The following is a 19,113-nucleotide window of genomic DNA, read 5'->3' as shown; positions in this document are numbered from 1 at the left end:
AGTTTATCATATAAAATGCTTGGTTTCGTGCTACGTCTAAGTAAAATATTCAGTAATCCGCGTACAATTGTAATGTTATATTTCGCATTAGTCAGAAGTACACTGGAATATGCATCGCCTATTTGGAATCCGCAATATAAACTTTACATAGATAGTACCTATAGAACGAATCCAAAACAAATTTATAAAATATATTACCCACAGATTCAACAATAATTTTGAGTGTACATTTGAAACTTTGCAGCGAAGACGAGCAGTAGCTGACTCAATATTTATACACAGAATTTTAAACAATGAGATTGACTGTTCTGAACTTCTGTCCCTTATTAACTTTAACATACCTTTGAGACGTACATGACATACAGTGCTATTCCACACGCTAAATTATAAAACAAATGCAGCATCTAATTCAACAATTAACCGAGCTCTTCATACTCTAAATAATATTTGTCTTAACTCTAGCATTGACATTTTTTCGGATTCACTGCCCAAATTCAAACATGGCATCATGTCAATAATTTAAAGAATTCAATGCGCATACATACAGACACACACACACACACACCCTCTCACACATACATTACACACGTCACACACACACCTATAATCTACACAAGTCACCTGGTAATTAAGGAATAAACATACCACTTAGCAGACATTACAAGGAAACATATCATAGGTACCCAACATGAAGTATCTTATTTCTGTATATTGTTTCATCTCTGTAAATCATGTACTGTTTGTTTCAATAATATAAAATAAAAAATAAAAAATAAGACTACTTTTCGAGTTTTGCGAGCGCAATCATACACAGGCTGAGTTTATATATATTACTATCTGACGTGTACCCAGCGTTTCTGGGGATTATCCTTAGGAGATAGACATATACTGTGACAGACTTTTCTGTAGGCCTTTTTAAGATCTACAATTCCGCAGTACATTATTTTGATGTATCTCATAAGGTTTAGCCAGCGTTACCAATGTAAGCGCCCGAAAGCGACTCTTTTATGTGACACCTCATAAGTGCGCCCAAGACTGTATAATGTAAAGGCAGGATAGCTATTTCGCCACCCAGTTGGGCAGCTTTGTGAGGCAGGTTAAGATAGGGATTTTGATACTTGATTACAAAATATCGTCTTATCTCTACTATCCATAAATATAATACGCATGTTTATTATATATATATATATATTTATAAAACATGGTCTATATATTAAACATGGATTTGAAGCTCCATCTCCAATAAACAAACAGTTTTTACAAAATATACAAGAGAACTGAAGTCAAGCCACTGAAGTTTGTTAGGCATTGAAATTCTTCTGCATTCTTCATCTTCATTGGAAATGAAGTTTTAATATCTTAAAATTAATTAATGTTAGGAAGAAGGGGAGAGGAAGAGGAATTTAGGAAGAGGATAGGAGATGCTCCCGGTACATTCCATACTCTCATATAAATAATCGATCGTACGCACTACTTCATATCGATATTTCTTTAGGTTATTACCAATAATGTCAATTAAGTGAAATTTTGTATTATATTGTGCGCATACACGAGGAATTGTTTTACACGAGGGTACATACAATAAATCAGATTGTCGGTTTGATCTATGCGGAGTATGAAAATTTATTAAATTTGTAAGTTCTGGTGAGTCCAGACCATTGTTTAGAATTTTAAACAATAGGATTTGATCGAAAATAAGACGTCGTGTTTGGAGGGAGTTGAAATTATGAAATTTAATGGATTCGGCTAAGGAGGTTAAACAATCAGTTTCCTCACACAGCCGTCGGGAAAGGGTGGGTCCCTTCCAATGGTCATACTTAAGTTCGAGTGGTTATACTTTATAAAGTTATCATATTTATTAGATATAGTTTTAAATTTCAAGTTTATGCAACCAATAATATTATAACCTTCTATGGCTGTTAATAATCAGTTTAGTCAATTTCAGTTTATTGGTAAGGTTTTTACAAACACGATGGTTAGTTAAATGTGCGAAATTTACATCATGTATATTAGAGAGGCTGTTTGTGTTTCATAGTTTTATACCTTGTGGCTGCCGCATTTCGAGCCATTTAGACATTGTTTGAAGACTAGCGATGTTTGAATACGCTAGTTAGTATAGAGGGTATAGGTGCTGTTGGCGCAAGGGTCGACTACCACTTTACTTTCGGGCGCGTCGCGTTCTCCACGCGTTGCAGGTTCTCCACGCGTTGCAGGCTCTCCACGTGATGCAGGTTCTCCACGTGATGCAGGTTCTCCACGCGTTGCAGGCTCTCCACGTGATGCAGGTTCTCCACGTGATGCAGGTTCTCCACGCGTTGCAGGTTCTCCTCGTGATGCAGGTTCTACGTGTGATGCAGGTTCACCACGTGATATTGCTCACCCCATTGGGGCGACTCAAACTTTTCCCACATACTTTGTTAGATAGTTCACAGTAAAATTATAATCTATATAAAAATATGGGGTGCAATACTGCACAGTACTAATCCTTCTCAAGTATGCACAGATGTCACAAATAAAAATTAGTATAGACAAGGTATTTTACGCATAGCAAAAAGGATAACATATTACTTTAAAGCAATTTTTTTTTTTTGATTTTATGGATTCTTTCGTAATCCTCTAACTAGCTAGCGCTTATAGCAATACCCTTTCATGTTTCTAGCTGACTAGTACTGCGGCTCACTTGGCCTTATTAGTATCACCATCTGATGATTGTATTTACTTGACTGAATTTATGTTACATTAATGAGTTTTATGAGGAAAAATTCTTAACTGGATAAAAAACCTCATACAAATGACAAGAAAAAGAAAAACAATAAGTTCTGAACTTTTTACGCTGTTTTACCTTTGTGATTTACTGAATGTAAATATTTCATTTTTTCATAATTTGGCTGCGTCCTTTTCGCTTCGATGGTCCTGCACATCTACCTGCGGGGAGAAAAACATTTAGTTATATTAAAAAAGGATACTTTACGCTAATAATCATCGTCCTCTTCTTCTGATTCTTCACTGGCGCTGTCGTCATTCTCATGGAACTTCATGATGAGGTGTTTGGGCATCCTATGTTTGTAGTTAGTTTAATTAACGGATTATCCGGGTTCAGAGTGTTGGTGATGTGAGTTGGTATGCGTGCTCCTGTAATGTGGGTATATCTTCTCGTTCGTGTAGCCTTTTGAGGTTTTTCAAACCAATAATTACTAGCCTGTAACACCTATATAGAAATACAACCGTGCCGCCGACTGGTATTAAACCTTCCGATTGCGCACCTGACAGGCAAGGCTACGAATTCTCTTCCCGTCAAATCGGCCGCATGTATTTTTTCTAGGAAGATTTTTCAAATTATGTTGGTATTTCAGTCTACTTATTATTAGATAGAAAATATATATTCGATGAAAATTCATAATCATTAATCAGGCCAATTACTTCAGACCATTGATGTTAATTGAGTCTATGCTTCATACATAAAAAAATGAGACGAAAGAAAATGGTAATAAAGTAAAAATAAAAATTCAAATCTCCATTTTGAAATCGCAAGTAAATAATTTATTTCTCTTCAAAAAAACCTGAAAAACAAAACTCAAAATCATTGAACATAAGCAACTATTATTATACTATAAACGGAATCATCAAACTGTTGTTCATGTTCTTACAATATAAAATAATATAATATCTTCACCCTACAATACAAACATTAGTCGAATCGACTACGCTTAAACATATTTTTATATTTGGCGTCTAGTGCAAAATATTGTTTAACTTTTTTTCTATTTTTTTTTTTTTTTTTGGTTAGTGAGAGTTAGAAAATAAGTCATAATTTGCTCTTTGATGGCACTAATTTAATTATTTTTGGAAAAAAAACACTTCATGTAAGTTTTGCTTTAAAATATTGAGAAGAAATATTTGTTTACGTATGTGCATATATTTGTAATAGCTCCAATAAGGAAGCCCTGAGGAAAAATAAATTCACTAAGGTACAAGGCGATGGGTCAAAAGTTCACGCAATAGATGGGAAGACGCATCCGCCGCCAAGACCTTGACAAACCTTACCCCATAAACCTGGGTACCCCTTCTAAGTCACCAAACGTAGCGTACCACAAAACTCAATTTATTCAAGACAGGCATTCAAATACAATATAGTATCGGTGATTCAATCCAATATTTTGTCTGTAAGCCTTTCTTGAAAGAATATAGTTTTTATACGGACAAAACTATTAATGGTGCCGACAGAGTACCTACGCTGTACGCATCATGGCTTGGCCTATTTCAGTATATCACTCGCCACACAATCCCAATGAGAATATATGACGAGTTACGCTAAAATAAGCCACGCGACGTGGATATAGCGCGCTTATGGCGTGGTCTGTCACAGGATTTATTCCAATTCACGTTGCAGTATGTACTGGCGCAAACAAACAATTCTCCTTTATGTTTTGAAGCATGTATAATTTAAAACACGCGTCGTAAAAATGACGAAGATACATAAAAAGAGTTCATCGGTTAACTCGTCAAAATGACAATTCAATACACCTTTAAAAAATAATATAAAGTCATGAAAAGTGATGACATATACACTAGGTTAAATAAGTTCCGTAGGTTAGTTTTTTTAATCGCTTCTGATGACTTTGTATCACATTTTAAAGGTTTGTTGAATTGTCATTGTGTTGAGTTATCCTGGAACTATAACAAGTACATTATAAATAGCGTGTCTAATCAGGATTCAACGAAAGGATTTGAATCAAGGCATCCCTCTGTAGGGGGTAGACTGTCGCGGCCGTCCAGAGGTCCGACGTCCGTTCTGCCGCGCAGTGGTCCGTTGTGGGCTCGTCTGTATAGCTGACAGCTCGGGGATTACTGTCACCGCTATCCAACACAAGTATATTAGCATTAGAGCACATTAACTTACAAACATTAACCCCACAGTAACCGCATTGCCCAGTCTATATAATTTCTCCATAACAGAATTGAACACGAAGTCATTGATGTGAATTAATATATTCCATATAGTATGTTTCGGAGGTACATGTAGTGATACCAAATTTATAGTTACATTCAAAACGAACGTCGATCGGTAAATGCACCCCAGATATTTTCAACAGAATTCTCGCAAACTTTGAAGGCCCTAGCAAGTGCCTTGCTAAGCCCGGGGTAATTTATTTTCCCTACCGTCACCTTTTACTGCGGGCAGAATGCACTGTTTCAACAATCACCAGGAACAGGATTATATGGAGATAAATTATGGACTCGCCGAACGTCACAGCAGTGCTGCCAGGGTCTCTTATCTGTGTGAGGTGTCCGCGCTTTACTAGCAGCAGACACATAACTGGACTGTGAAAAACCTCGTGCTGGCCCTGTTGGTGGACGCGATAGACTCTCTCGCTGCAGCAGCTGGTCCAGTTTCCTCACAACCTAGGATTCTTATTGCAGAGTCTCCATCTTCTATCTTCGTGCCATCTGTTCCTGTACTTCATCTTACTTAACATAAAATTCACTTTATTTGTGTAGTATTTATATTTTTTGTAATACCTGCATCAACTGTAAATCGCCCCTGTGGTGATATCTAACAAAAGCGGCGCTATACAAATTGTCCAATAAATAAATATGTGATCAGGAATCACCGGTTAAAATCCTTCAGTGCTAGTACACCTTGAATATAAATATATTCTAGTTAAGACTGGTTCATTTACCTTTTGTGGCCGGTTCGAAGGTGGCAATCAAATCGGATATGAAAGAACTATGTTCGAATACGTCGGTGTATAGGGCCAGCTTGCTGGGGGAGCACGGGTTGGAGAGGTTGGTGCTGCGCGGAGCGTTGCTGAGCACGCCGCGCAGGTACCAGGTGGGAGCGTCGCCCGCTTTGCGCACCAGCGGGAACACCAGCCCGCCGCCTCCGTCGCCCGGGCAAACTGCCGACCCTGGAAGTAACAGTAATAATAGTGTAGTTTCACTACGTCTTACTCAAAATACATAATACGGGGCAGTAAGAACGGGTTAGTAGAAAACGTTACTCATAATCACGCCCATGCGCACTGCGTATACCGGCCTTATCATGGCTGTATTAGTATTTTACAGATTTTTAAATCACCTGACCCCCAGGTATAGGAACGTATTACGATGGTTGTAAGATGAAGGTGACGGTCTTTGTTAATACTCTGGTTGATGTGCTTAGACATACGATTGACCTTGTATTTAGTATTTATAGATCATCTGTTGTCCCAATGATCCCAAGTTGGATAGGGTTGAATACAGGTAAAATAGAAGTAACTTGATAAAACAGTTTTTCGAAAAGTATTTCTGTGAAATCAATACATTAGGTAGGATTAAATTAGGTAAGGTCAGGTTGGGTAAGGTTACTAACCATTTTTGAATCCTGCGCAAATCTTGTCACTAGTGATGTACGAGACATAGTTTGGGGGCATCTCTCTAAAACAGTCCGGGTCCGAGACCACTGGAATCGTCGTGATTCTCAAAACCTGCGCCGCCTCTGGACTGCCCCACACATTTACCTATACAACAAACAACTTGTCACTAGTGCTGTACGAGATATAGCTTGGGGGCTTCTCCGTCAAATATTCTTCCATAATAATATTTGACAAGTCAAAAAAATTTCACCTATAAATGAAAATATAATATGTCTCGACGCCATCTAGTGAAAAATTTTGCAATAATAAAGCCTTTCCTATTGGTTGAGGTTGATTAGGGTACTAGTACATATTGAATTAGTTGGCGGGTTCGAAATAAGCCGACATAGCTCAGTGGTTTCAGAGCACCGGACCAGAAAACAGAAAGCACGGGTTCAATTCCCGTTGGCGGCATTTATTTTTCCTCGGGAGATATTTTCAATTTGTATTGATATTTCAGGCGACTAATTATTGCCTATAAATAACAGGTTGTTCTTGTTCTTGAAGCCAGTGGGAGATAATATTAATGAAGAAGATATAAAGGAAAAGAAAATTACCAAGGAACATATTTATAAACAAGAAAATCAGATTTAAACACGTTTCTATGGCAGCAAACAAAACAAGGATAGCTTTAAAGGCCTTACACATCTCTCTACAATTGAAGGCGATTCAGGGAGATTGGTGGCAGGGAAAAAGTTGGCGTCTTCTCTACACACCCCCCCCCCCTGCCACAGCGTGAAACTGATCGTGCAGTTCGTCGGTCAATATGGCGCCAACACACTCATCAGAAAATAGGAACTGCTCAGGCACTTTCTTTCCAACCTGACGATCGTGGGATTGCCGGTCCTGACTTAGAAGTTAGTGATCAAGGAAGCGATATTGCCTCTGATTGTAGGGAAGTGTTTAGTGTGGTGTAAGGCTTTTTAGCTTCTGGCGCACCACGGGCAATCCCAACAAGAGACAGAGAGCAGTGGGACGGGAAAATGGTCCTTCGAACCCTTCACACACTCTTCGAACACACGCACAGACGTGATGTTATGAAAATAGTTAATTTAAACATAACAATTGTAATCAGGTACTGATTATCACTTCAATTATTGTCTATGTGTTTTTTTTGACGGCCACATATGAGCGCAACATAGGAGAAAAGGAATTATTCTTGCGTTTTTTGGCACTTACCCACAGGGCCCAGTTGGGCTCGGACTCTGAGGGAATGTCAAAGTGCCAAATGGATAACGATTGTGAATTTTAAAAGTCGAGCGAAGCAAATGCTCGAATAATTTGATCCAGGCATCCGATCCTGAAACGCGGATTATTGCGATCATGGGCAACATCGCGAGTAAATACGATTAATTCACGATTTAAATCTGAACCCGGGACAGTGAAACGCGGTCAATGGACACCGGGGTGCGAGATTCCGTTTCGAGAATAATCCTCAAAAAGGGCGGCAATCCTCACTCGCTTCGCGTGTAATACCCGACAGGAGCAGGCAGTAATTGACAATTTATCGGTTGTGTATCATATTTGAGAGCAGAATCGCCTATTTTCCGCCTTACCACACACGCCCAGAGGCGGATTTGCCCTTAGGCCTATGTAGGCCCGGGCCTAGGGCGGCCAGATATTAGGGGCGGCCAATCGTGACAAAAAAGTCACAAATGATAACAAGAAGTAAGAAGTAAGTACCTAAATATTCTACGTACGAAATAGCGATATGCAAGAGCGTGTTCACACACAGCGCGCCCCCACGTCCCGCAGCCGCCCTCGCCACACCTATCATGCTCCGTCGCTCGCCCGCTCGCGTATTTCCAATCCCTACCGTGATTCAGTTGCGCTAGTGACTGAACCGCGTTAGGTATTGTTATGCATAATAGCGTGTTCACACACAGAGCTATAATATGCGTGGGATGGCGTATTTCAGCATATCGCTCGCCATACTTTCCAATTTGGAATGAATGGACATACGTATGAATACATCCCTCCAACTGCGGTGCAAGGTGATGGGTCAAGATAGTCCGGCTGGAAAAGTCAAAAGGCCTCCCTCACCCAGTCTCTCTCGATCCGGCCCGCCACGCAGCAGGTGGGCAGACGTATCCGCCGCCAAGACCTGGACAAATCTCACCCCATGAACCATGAATGATAATGGCAGGAAAATTAAAACGGTTTTGACCCTAGGAACTTACTGAAAAGTTTGGATACTCCTGGTCAATATGATGGGTACTGAGAAAGGGGCGGCTACATGGTCTGGGGCCTAGGGCAGCCAAGACTACAAATCCGCCTCTGCACACGCCTTGCGGTCTTCGCGAATACTCGGACGGATGGTAACCGGAGGCCATTGCAGAGGAACTGATAGTCCCTGGGCTGGGACTGAACGAGAGACGGAGCTGGCGGGCTGGTCGCCCGCGCTGAAACAGTCGCGGACCCTTGAAGGAAGGCGTCTCCATCCATCCTCAGCATAGCTAGTTAGATAGGGTTTTGGTTTACGGTCTGTGATGGGGGTAAGTTTTATATAATATCTTTTCTGTAAAAACCACTTATGTTTGAAATTGAGATTATTGGTCCTATCTGAGATTGGCTTTCATTAATACTCATCAGATCTGCTTGCAAATAAGCACCCTATGCCCATCCCTGGAGAAGGGTTTGATGTGTCTACCACAGCGCTCGGCATACTTTGTCACTCAAAGTTTGGCGTCCTAAGTTTCCTACGGAAACAAACCCACGTATCAGTGACCTCTATGAAGACGGTAGGAATGTGCAAAAGAAACTTCTGAAGAACTCTGGGGACTAAGTAATTCACTCACTGAGAAAACTACACTGAAAAAAGTGTAAAATAGTACCTTTCCGAGGAGGCCGGGACTGGTCTGCCAATGGTTGAAGTCCCAATCCACCAGATCGAGGCAGACGGCGCGCACTGCACTAGACAGGGTGAAGTTGTTCTTTAGGATGACCACCGCGATATCATCTTGCCAGCTTCTCTCACCCCCTCCGTACGCATCTCCGATGTGGACGTTAAGTACCTGTGCAGATACACAACACGAGGGATTAAACTATATTTCAGTATTGATGAAACTTTAAACCACTTTATTGACTTATATAGGTCGACCGGTTTCGGTTACACTTCGGTTAATATAATTATTTATACAATGATGGTTGCGAGTCGTACGACCTACAGATAGATAGGTGACTACTGTCCGGAGCCCGCGAGACTGTTGATAAGATGAAGGTCAGGAAGGACATTAACATTAGTTTTACTACATACCTGCGCTTCTTGCCTGTTGGGATCTTGGGAGTAGTACGACCTATTGATAGATAGGTGACTTCTGTCCGGAGCCCGTGAGACTGTTGATAAGATGAAGGTCGGGAAGGACATTAACATTAGTTTTACTACATACCTGCGCTTCTTGCCTGTTGGGATCTTGGGAGTAGTACGACCTATTGATAGATAGGTGACTTCTGTCCGGAGCCCGTGAGACTGTTGATAAGATGAAGGTCGGGAAGGACATTAACATTAGTTTTACTACATACCTGCGCTTCTTGCCTGTTGGGATCTTGGGAGTAGTACGACCTATTGATAGATAGGTGACTTCTGTCCGGAGCCCGTGAGACTGTTGATAAGATGAAGGTCAGGAAGGACATTAACATTAGTTTTACTACATACCTGCGCTTCTTGCCTGTTGGGATCTTGGGAGTAGTACGACCTATTGATAGATAGGTGACTTCTGTCCGGAGCCCGTGAGACTGTTGATAAGATGAAGGTCGGGAAGGACATTAACATTAGTTTTACTACATACCTGCGCTTCTTGCCTGTTGGGATCTTGGGAGTAGTACGACCTATTGATAGATAGGTGACTTCTGTCCGGAGCCCGTGAGACTGTTGATAAGATGAAGGTCAGGAAGGACATTAACATTAGTTTTACTACATACCTGCGCTTCTTGCCTGTTGGGATCTTGGGAGTAGTACGACCTATTGATAGATAGGTGACTTCTGTCCGGAGCCCGTGAGACTGTTGATAAGATGAAGGTCAGGAAGGACATTAACATTAGTTTTACTACATACCTGCGCTTCTTGCCTGTTGGGATCTTGGGAGTAGTACGACCTATTGATAGATAGGTGACTTCTGTCCGGAGCCCGTGAGACTGTTTATAAGATGAAGGTCGGGAAGGACATTAACATTAGTTTTACTACATACCTGCGCTTCTTGCCTGTTGGGATCTTGGGAGTAGTACGACCTATTGATAGATAGGTGACTTCTGTCCGGAGCCCGTGAGACTGTTGATAAGATGAAGGTCAGGAAGGACATTAACATTAGTTTTACTACATACCTGCGCTTCTTGCCTGTTGGGATCTTGGGAGTAGTACGACCTATTGATAGATAGGTGACTTCTGTCCGGAGCCCGTGAGACTGTTGATAAGATGAAGGTCAGGAAGGACATTAACATTAGTTTTACTACATACCTGCGCTTCTTGCCTGTTGGGATCTTGGGAGTAGTACGACCTATTGATAGATAGGTGACTTCTGTCCGGAGCCCGTGAGACTGTTGATAAGATGAAGGTCAGGAAGGACATTAACATTAGTTTTACTACATACCTGGGCTTCTTGCCTGTTGGGATCTTGGGAGTAGTACGACCTATTGATAGATAGGTGACTTCTGTCCGGAGCCCGTGAGACTGTTGATAAGATGAAGGTCAGGAAGGACATTAACATTAGTTTTACTACATACCTGCGCTTCTTGCCTGTTGGGATCTTGGGAGTAGTACGACCTATTGATAGATAGGTGACTTCTGTCCGGAGCCCGCGAGACTGTTGATAAGATGAAGGTCAGGAAGGACATTAACATTAGTTTTACTACATACCTGCGCTTCTTGCCTGTTGGGATCTTGGGAGTAGTACGACCTATTGATAGATAGGTGACTTCTGTCCGGAGCCCGTGAGACTGTTGATAAGATGAAGGTCGGGAAGGACATTAACATTAGTTTTACTACATACCTGCGCTTCTTGCCTGTTGGGATCTTGGGAGTAGTACGACCTATTGATAGATAGGTGACTTCTGTCCGGAGCCCGTGAGACTGTTGATAAGATGAAGGTCGGGAAGGACATTAACATTAGTTTTACTACATACCTGCGCTTCTTGCCTGTTGGGATCTTGGGAGTAGTACGACCTATTGATAGATAGGTGACTTCTGTCCGGAGCCCGTGAGACTGTTGATAAGATGAAGGTCAGGAAGGACATTAACATTAGTTTTACTACATACCTGCGCTTCTTGCCTGTTGGGATCTTGGGAGTAGTACGACCTATTGATAGATAGGTGACTTCTGTCCGGAGCCCGTGAGACTGTTGATAAGATGAAGGTCGGGAAGGACATTAACATTAGTTTTACTACATACCTGCGCTTCTTGCCTGTTGGGATCTTGGGAGTAGTACGACCTATTGATAGATAGGTGACTTCTGTCCGGAGCCCGTGAGACTGTTGATAAGATGAAGGTCAGGAAGGACATTAACATTAGTTTTACTACATACCTGCGCTTCTTGCCTGTTGGGATCTTGGGAGTAGTACGACCTATTGATAGATAGGTGACTTCTGTCCGGAGCCCGTGAGACTGTTGATAAGATGAAGGTCAGGAAGGACATTAACATTAGTTTTACTACATACCTGCGCTTCTTGCCTGTTGGGATCTTGGGAGTAGTACGACCTATTGATAGATAGGTGACTTCTGTCCGGAGCCCGTGAGACTGTTTATAAGATGAAGGTCGGGAAGGACATTAACATTAGTTTTACTACATACCTGCGCTTCTTGCCTGTTGGGATCTTGGGAGTAGTACGACCTATTGATAGATAGGTGACTTCTGTCCGGAGCCCGTGAGACTGTTGATAAGATGAAGGTCAGGAAGGACATTAACATTAGTTTTACTACATACCTGCGCTTCTTGCCTGTTGGGATCTTGGGAGTAGTACGACCTATTGATAGATAGGTGACTTCTGTCCGGAGCCCGTGAGACTGTTGATAAGATGAAGGTCAGGAAGGACATTAACATTAGTTTTACTACATACCTGCGCTTCTTGCCTGTTGGGATCTTGGGAGTAGTACGACCTATTGATAGATAGGTGACTTCTGTCCGGAGCCCGTGAGACTGTTGATAAGATGAAGGTCAGGAAGGACATTAACATTAGTTTTACTACATACCTGGGCTTCTTGCCTGTTGGGATCTTGGGAGTAGTACGACCTATTGATAGATAGGTGACTTCTGTCCGGAGCCCGTGAGACTGTTGATAAGATGAAGGTCAGGAAGGACATTAACATTAGTTTTACTACATACCTGCGCTTCTTGCCTGTTGGGATCTTGGGAGTAGTACGACCTATTGATAGATAGGTGACTTCTGTCCGGAGCCCGTGAGACTGTTGATAAGATGAAGGTCAGGAAGGACATTAACATTAGTTTTACTACATACCTGCGCTTCTTGCCTGTTGGGATCTTGGGAGTAGTACGACCTATTGATAGATAGGTGACTTCTGTCCGGAGCCCGTGAGACTGTTGATAAGATGAAGGTCAGGAAGGACATTAACATTAGTTTTACTACATACCTGCGCTTCTTGCCTGTTGGGATCTTGGGAGTAGTACGACCTATTGATAGATAGGTGACTTCTGTCCGGAGCCCGTGAGACTGTTGATAAGATGAAGGTCGGGAAGGACATTAACATTAGTTTTACTACATACCTGCGCTTCTTGCCTGTTGGGATCTTGGGAGTAGTACGACCTATTGATAGATAGGTGACTTCTGTCCGGAGCCCGTGAGACTGTTGATAAGATGAAGGTCAGGAAGGACATTAACATTAGTTTTACTACATACCTGCGCTTCTTGCCTGTTGGGATCTTGGGAGTAGTACGACCTATTGATAGATAGGTGACTTCTGTCCGGAGCCCGTGAGACTGTTGATAAGATGAAGGTCGGGAAGGACATTAACATTAGTTTTACTACATACCTGCGCTTCTTGCCTGTTGGGATCTTGGGAGTAGTACGACCTATTGATAGATAGGTGACTTCTGTCCGGAGCCCGTGAGACTGTTGATAAGATGAAGGTCGGGAAGGACATTAACATTAGTTTTACTACATACCTGCGCTTCTTGCCTGTTGGGATCTTGGGAGTAGTACGACCTATTGATAGATAGGTGACTTCTGTCCGGAGCCCGTGAGACTGTTGATAAGATGAAGGTCAGGAAGGACATTAACATTAGTTTTACTACATACCTGCGCTTCTTGCCTGTTGGGATCTTGGGAGTAGTACGACCTATTGATAGATAGGTGACTTCTGTCCGGAGCCCGTGAGACTGTTGATAAGATGAAGGTCGGGAAGGACATTAACATTAGTTTTACTACATACCTGCGCTTCTTGCCTGTTGGGATCTTGGGAGTAGTACGACCTATTGATAGATAGGTGACTTCTGTCCGGAGCCCGTGAGACTGTTGATAAGATGAAGGTCAGGAAGGACATTAACATTAGTTTTACTACATACCTGCGCTTCTTGCCTGTTGGGATCTTGGGAGTAGTACGACCTATTGATAGATAGGTGACTTCTGTCCGGAGCCCGTGAGACTGTTGATAAGATGAAGGTCAGGAAGGACATTAACATTAGTTTTACTACATACCTGCGCTTCTTGCCTGTTGGGATCTTGGGAGTAGTACGACCTATTGATAGATAGGTGACTTCTGTCCGGAGCCCGTGAGACTGTTTATAAGATGAAGGTCGGGAAGGACATTAACATTAGTTTTACTACATACCTGCGCTTCTTGCCTGTTGGGATCTTGGGAGTAGTACGACCTATTGATAGATAGGTGACTTCTGTCCGGAGCCCGTGAGACTGTTGATAAGATGAAGGTCAGGAAGGACATTAACATTAGTTTTACTACATACCTGCGCTTCTTGCCTGTTGGGATCTTGGGAGTAGTACGACCTATTGATAGATAGGTGACTTCTGTCCGGAGCCCGTGAGACTGTTGATAAGATGAAGGTCAGGAAGGACATTAACATTAGTTTTACTACATACCTGCGCTTCTTGCCTGTTGGGATCTTGGGAGTAGTACGACCTATTGATAGATAGGTGACTTCTGTCCGGAGCCCGTGAGACTGTTGATAAGATGAAGGTCAGGAAGGACATTAACATTAGTTTTACTACATACCTGCGCTTCTTGCCTGTTGGGATCTTGGGAGTAGTACGACCTATTGATAGATAGGTGACTTCTGTCCGGAGCCCGTGAGACTGTTGATAAGATGAAGGTCGGGAAGGACATTAACATTAGTTTTACTACATACCTGCGCTTCTTGCCTGTTGGGATCTTGGGAGTAGTACGACCTATTGATAGATAGGTGACTTCTGTCCGGAGCCCGTGAGACTGTTGATAAGATGAAGGTCAGGAAGGACATTAACATTAGTTTTACTACATACCTGCGCTTCTTGCCTGTTGGGATCTTGGGAGTAGTACGACCTATTGATAGATAGGTGACTTCTGTCCGGAGCCCGTGAGACTGTTGATAAGATGAAGGTCAGGAAGGACATTAACATTAGTTTTACTACATACCTGCGCTTCTTGCCTGTTGGGATCTTGGGAGTAGTACGACCTATTGATAGATAGGTGACTTCTGTCCGGAGCCCGTGAGACTGTTTATAAGATGAAGGTCGGGAAGGACATTAACATTAGTTTTACTACATACCTGCGCTTCTTGCCTGTTGGGATCTTGGGAGTAGTACGACCTATTGATAGATAGGTGACTTCTGTCCGGAGCCCGTGAGACTGTTGATAAGATGAAGGTCAGGAAGGACATTAACATTAGTTTTACTACATACCTGCGCTTCTTGCCTGTTGGGATCTTGGGAGTAGTACGACCTATTGATAGATAGGTGACTTCTGTCCGGAGCCCGTGAGACTGTTGATAAGATGAAGGTCAGGAAGGACATTAACATTAGTTTTACTACATACCTGCGCTTCTTGCCTGTTGGGATCTTGGGAGTAGTACGACCTATTGATAGATAGGTGACTTCTGTCCGGAGCCCGTGAGACTGTTGATAAGATGAAGGTCAGGAAGGACATTAACATTAGTTTTACTACATACCTGGGCTTCTTGCCTGTTGGGATCTTGGGAGTAGTACGACCTATTGATAGATAGGTGACTTCTGTCCGGAGCCCGTGAGACTGTTGATAAGATGAAGGTCAGGAAGGACATTAACATTAGTTTTACTACATACCTGCGCTTCTTGCCTGTTGGGATCTTGGGAGTAGTACGACCTATTGATAGATAGGTGACTTCTGTCCGGAGCCCGTGAGACTGTTGATAAGATGAAGGTCAGGAAGGACATTAACATTAGTTTTACTACATACCTGCGCTTCTTGCCTGTTGGGATCTTGGGAGTAGTACGACCTATTGATAGATAGGTGACTTCTGTCCGGAGCCCGTGAGACTGTTGATAAGATGAAGGTCAGGAAGGACATTAACATTAGTTTTACTACATACCTGCGCTTCTTGCCTGTTGGGATCTTGGGAGTAGTACGACCTATTGATAGATAGGTGACTTCTGTCCGGAGCCCGTGAGACTGTTGATAAGATGAAGGTCGGGAAGGACATTAACATTAGTTTTACTACATACCTGCGCTTCTTGCCTGTTGGGATCTTGGGAGTAGTACGACCTATTGATAGATAGGTGACTTCTGTCCGGAGCCCGTGAGACTGTTGATAAGATGAAGGTCAGGAAGGACATTAACATTAGTTTTACTACATACCTGCGCTTCTTGCCTGTTGGGATCTTGGGAGTAGTACGACCTATTGATAGATAGGTGACTTCTGTCCGGAGCCCGTGAGACTGTTGATAAGATGAAGGTCGGGAAGGACATTAACATTAGTTTTACTACATACCTGCGCTTCTTGCCTGTTGGGATCTTGGGAGTAGTACGACCTATTGATAGATAGGTGACTTCTGTCCGGAGCCCGTGAGACTGTTGATAAGATGAAGGTCAGGAAGGACATTAACATTAGTTTTACTACATACCTGCGCTTCTTGCCTGTTGGGATCTTGGGAGTAGTACGACCTATTGATAGATAGGTGACTTCTGTCCGGAGCCCGTGAGACTGTTGATAAGATGAAGGTCGGGAAGGACATTAACATTAGTTTTACTACATACCTGCGCTTCTTGCCTGTTGGGATCTTGGGAGTAGTACGACCTATTGATAGATAGGTGACTTCTGTCCGGAGCCCGTGAGACTGTTGATAAGATGAAGGTCAGGAAGGACATTAACATTAGTTTTACTACATACCTGCGCTTCTTGCCTGTTGGGATCTTGGGAGTAGTACGACCTATTGATAGATAGGTGACTTCTGTCCGGAGCCCGTGAGACTGTTGATAAGATGAAGGTCAGGAAGGACATTAACATTAGTTTTACTACATACCTGCGCTTCTTGCCTGTTGGGATCTTGGGAGTAGTACGACCTATTGATAGATAGGTGACTTCTGTCCGGAGCCCGTGAGACTGTTGATAAGATGAAGGTCAGGAAGGACATTAACATTAGTTTTACTACATACCTGCGCTTCTTGCCTGTTGGGATCTTGCGAGTAGTACGACCTATTGATAGATAGGTGACTTCTGTCCGGAGCCCGTGAGACTGTTGATAAGATGAAGGTCAGGAAGGACATTAACATTAGTTTTACTACATACCTGCGCTTCTTGCCTGTTGGGATCTTGCGAGTAGTACGACGGATCTTCTGTTCCGGCAACTATCTGGTACGCACTCACAATAACGGGTTGAGTATTAAATGATTGAGAGAAGCAATGTGCAGCTGCAATATAAAGAAAGACATTTCATCGATGATAGTTGAAAGGTTTTAGTGAAATGTTCGACATAAAAAACTTGCTTTACACAACACCTTTCCAAACCGATCCCCATACGGAAACCATATAAGGACCGTTATGGAAAATGTTTGCTTTACACGATTACTATTTTCATGCTTATAATATAAAGTTGCCATAAAAAAGAAACAACATTTGAGACGGTACTTAATGGTCATTTTGGGGATGATCTATTTAAGGTATTTTTTATGGAAAGGAAAGAGAGAATATTCTGAAAATTAAAAAAGTGTGAACGATGTATGAATCCATCCCTTCCAATGCAGTGCAAGACAATGGGTTTGCCCATGGCGTTTATAAGAACATGCATTTTGTTTTACTTAGGACGCGTTGTTTCACAGAATGAGTCGGTAAAGAATGGATTTTTATTCACTCGGTTTTCCGAGTGGTTATACCAAGCGCCCACCGATCGATATATTTGAATTGGGGCCTGGAGGTCTAGCACAGTCGAATGGATCGCATAGCTACCGATGATTTTATATCGATTTCCCGAGCACGGTTGCGCTGTTGATAGTCAGGCCGATATTGATAATGCCACAAATTATAAATCGATATACGCTGGCAAAACTAGCACATATCTCTACGGCTACGTATTAGTTAAAAATACTAGTAAATTGACAATGTCGAAATGAAATATTAATATAAATTTGCAGTTTCACAGAAATTGCATAGGACTTTCAAAAATCCTTAATATTATCTTTGCAATTTGATGAATTGTACAAACTCTGTGTAAATATCATTAACTGATTCCGCATAAAAGCCAAACTTCGTTTACTCCACAGTCTAGGTAGAGGGACCTATACACGAGAGACTGTAGATTTTATATTGCTAACCGAACCTAATAACTTACCAGTTATGACGACATTACTTCGCACAATGCTTCCTCCACATATCAGAACGATATTGCTTCTATTATTGTATCCTCGATCCTCGTAGATAGCCACATGCCAGGGAAACCTGTTACCAGCCACCTCTGGGCTGGCTCCCCTGACTATCGGGTCAGCGCCTTCCACCAATCCGCACTCTTAAACAATAACATGAAACAACATCATGACACAATAACATGAAACAGTACGTAGATAGCCACATGCCAGGGAAACCTGTTACCAGCCACCTCTGGGCTGGCTCCCCTGACTATCGGGTCAGCGCCTTCCACCAATCCGCACTCTTAAACAATAACATGAAACAACATCATGACACAATAACATGAAACAATACGAAGAAACAATAGAATGAAACAATAAAATAGCACAATAACACGAAACAATAGCAAGAAACAACAGCATGACACTAAAACGTGAAACAATAACAAGAAAGAACAGGATGACACTACAACACGAAACAATAACAAGAAACAACAGGATGACACTACAACACGAAACAATAACAAGAAACAACAGGATGACACTACAACACGAAACAATAACAAGAAACAATAGTGTGGAACTTAAGAAATACTAATATTGAACTATAGCAAGACCTATATTGAACTATGTATGGATAACCAACACACCTGCCATAGGTCACCTTGAGTGGTTTGCTACGTTTGATGACTTAGCAGGGGTGCCCGTGTCCGTGGGGTGAGGTGTGTCTAGGTATTTGCCCGCCTGGCATGGAATGGCACGATCAAGTGAACCAGTAACTTGATTCGGGCCGTGACAAGAGTAAAGGAATAACAGAAAAGTATGTATGAGACGATGTATGAATGAGACTTGTGTGCCAAGACCGAGTTGTATAGCGATCCGTCCTCTCTGCCTACCGCTGCGGTGAACGTCGGGATAGTTTGAATAATTAATTAATTATCTATTTACCTTTTACAAGTGGG

General features: G+C 42.2%; 1 protein-coding gene across 1 annotated transcript; it reads right to left on the bottom strand.

Moving 5' to 3' along the window:
- Positions 1-3,518: 3,518 nt before the first annotated feature.
- Positions 3,519-18,808, bottom strand: LOC149408990 (chymotrypsinogen B-like). The gene is made up of 8 exons (XM_089650244.1): positions 18,802-18,808; positions 18,396-18,455; positions 18,139-18,312; positions 17,100-17,221; positions 9,230-9,409; positions 6,353-6,500; positions 5,682-5,909; positions 3,519-4,857 (listed from the first exon to the last, which is right to left on the bottom strand). Exons 1-8 carry the CDS (start codon positions 18,806-18,808, stop codon positions 4,733-4,735), a joined length of 1,044 nt encoding a protein of 347 aa, XP_089506370.1. The 3' UTR covers positions 3,519-4,732.
- Positions 18,809-19,113: the final 305 nt, after the last annotated feature.

This window comes from Hesperophylax consimilis, unplaced genomic scaffold (genome assembly GCF_061612785.1).
Source record: "Hesperophylax consimilis isolate HC1 unplaced genomic scaffold, BYU_Hcon_1.0 scaffold_39, whole genome shotgun sequence".
NCBI classification, from domain to species: domain Eukaryota; kingdom Metazoa; phylum Arthropoda; class Insecta; order Trichoptera; family Limnephilidae; genus Hesperophylax; species Hesperophylax consimilis.
Note: the sequence above shows the minus strand (reverse complement) of the source record. Positions and strands in the feature narration are given on the sequence as shown.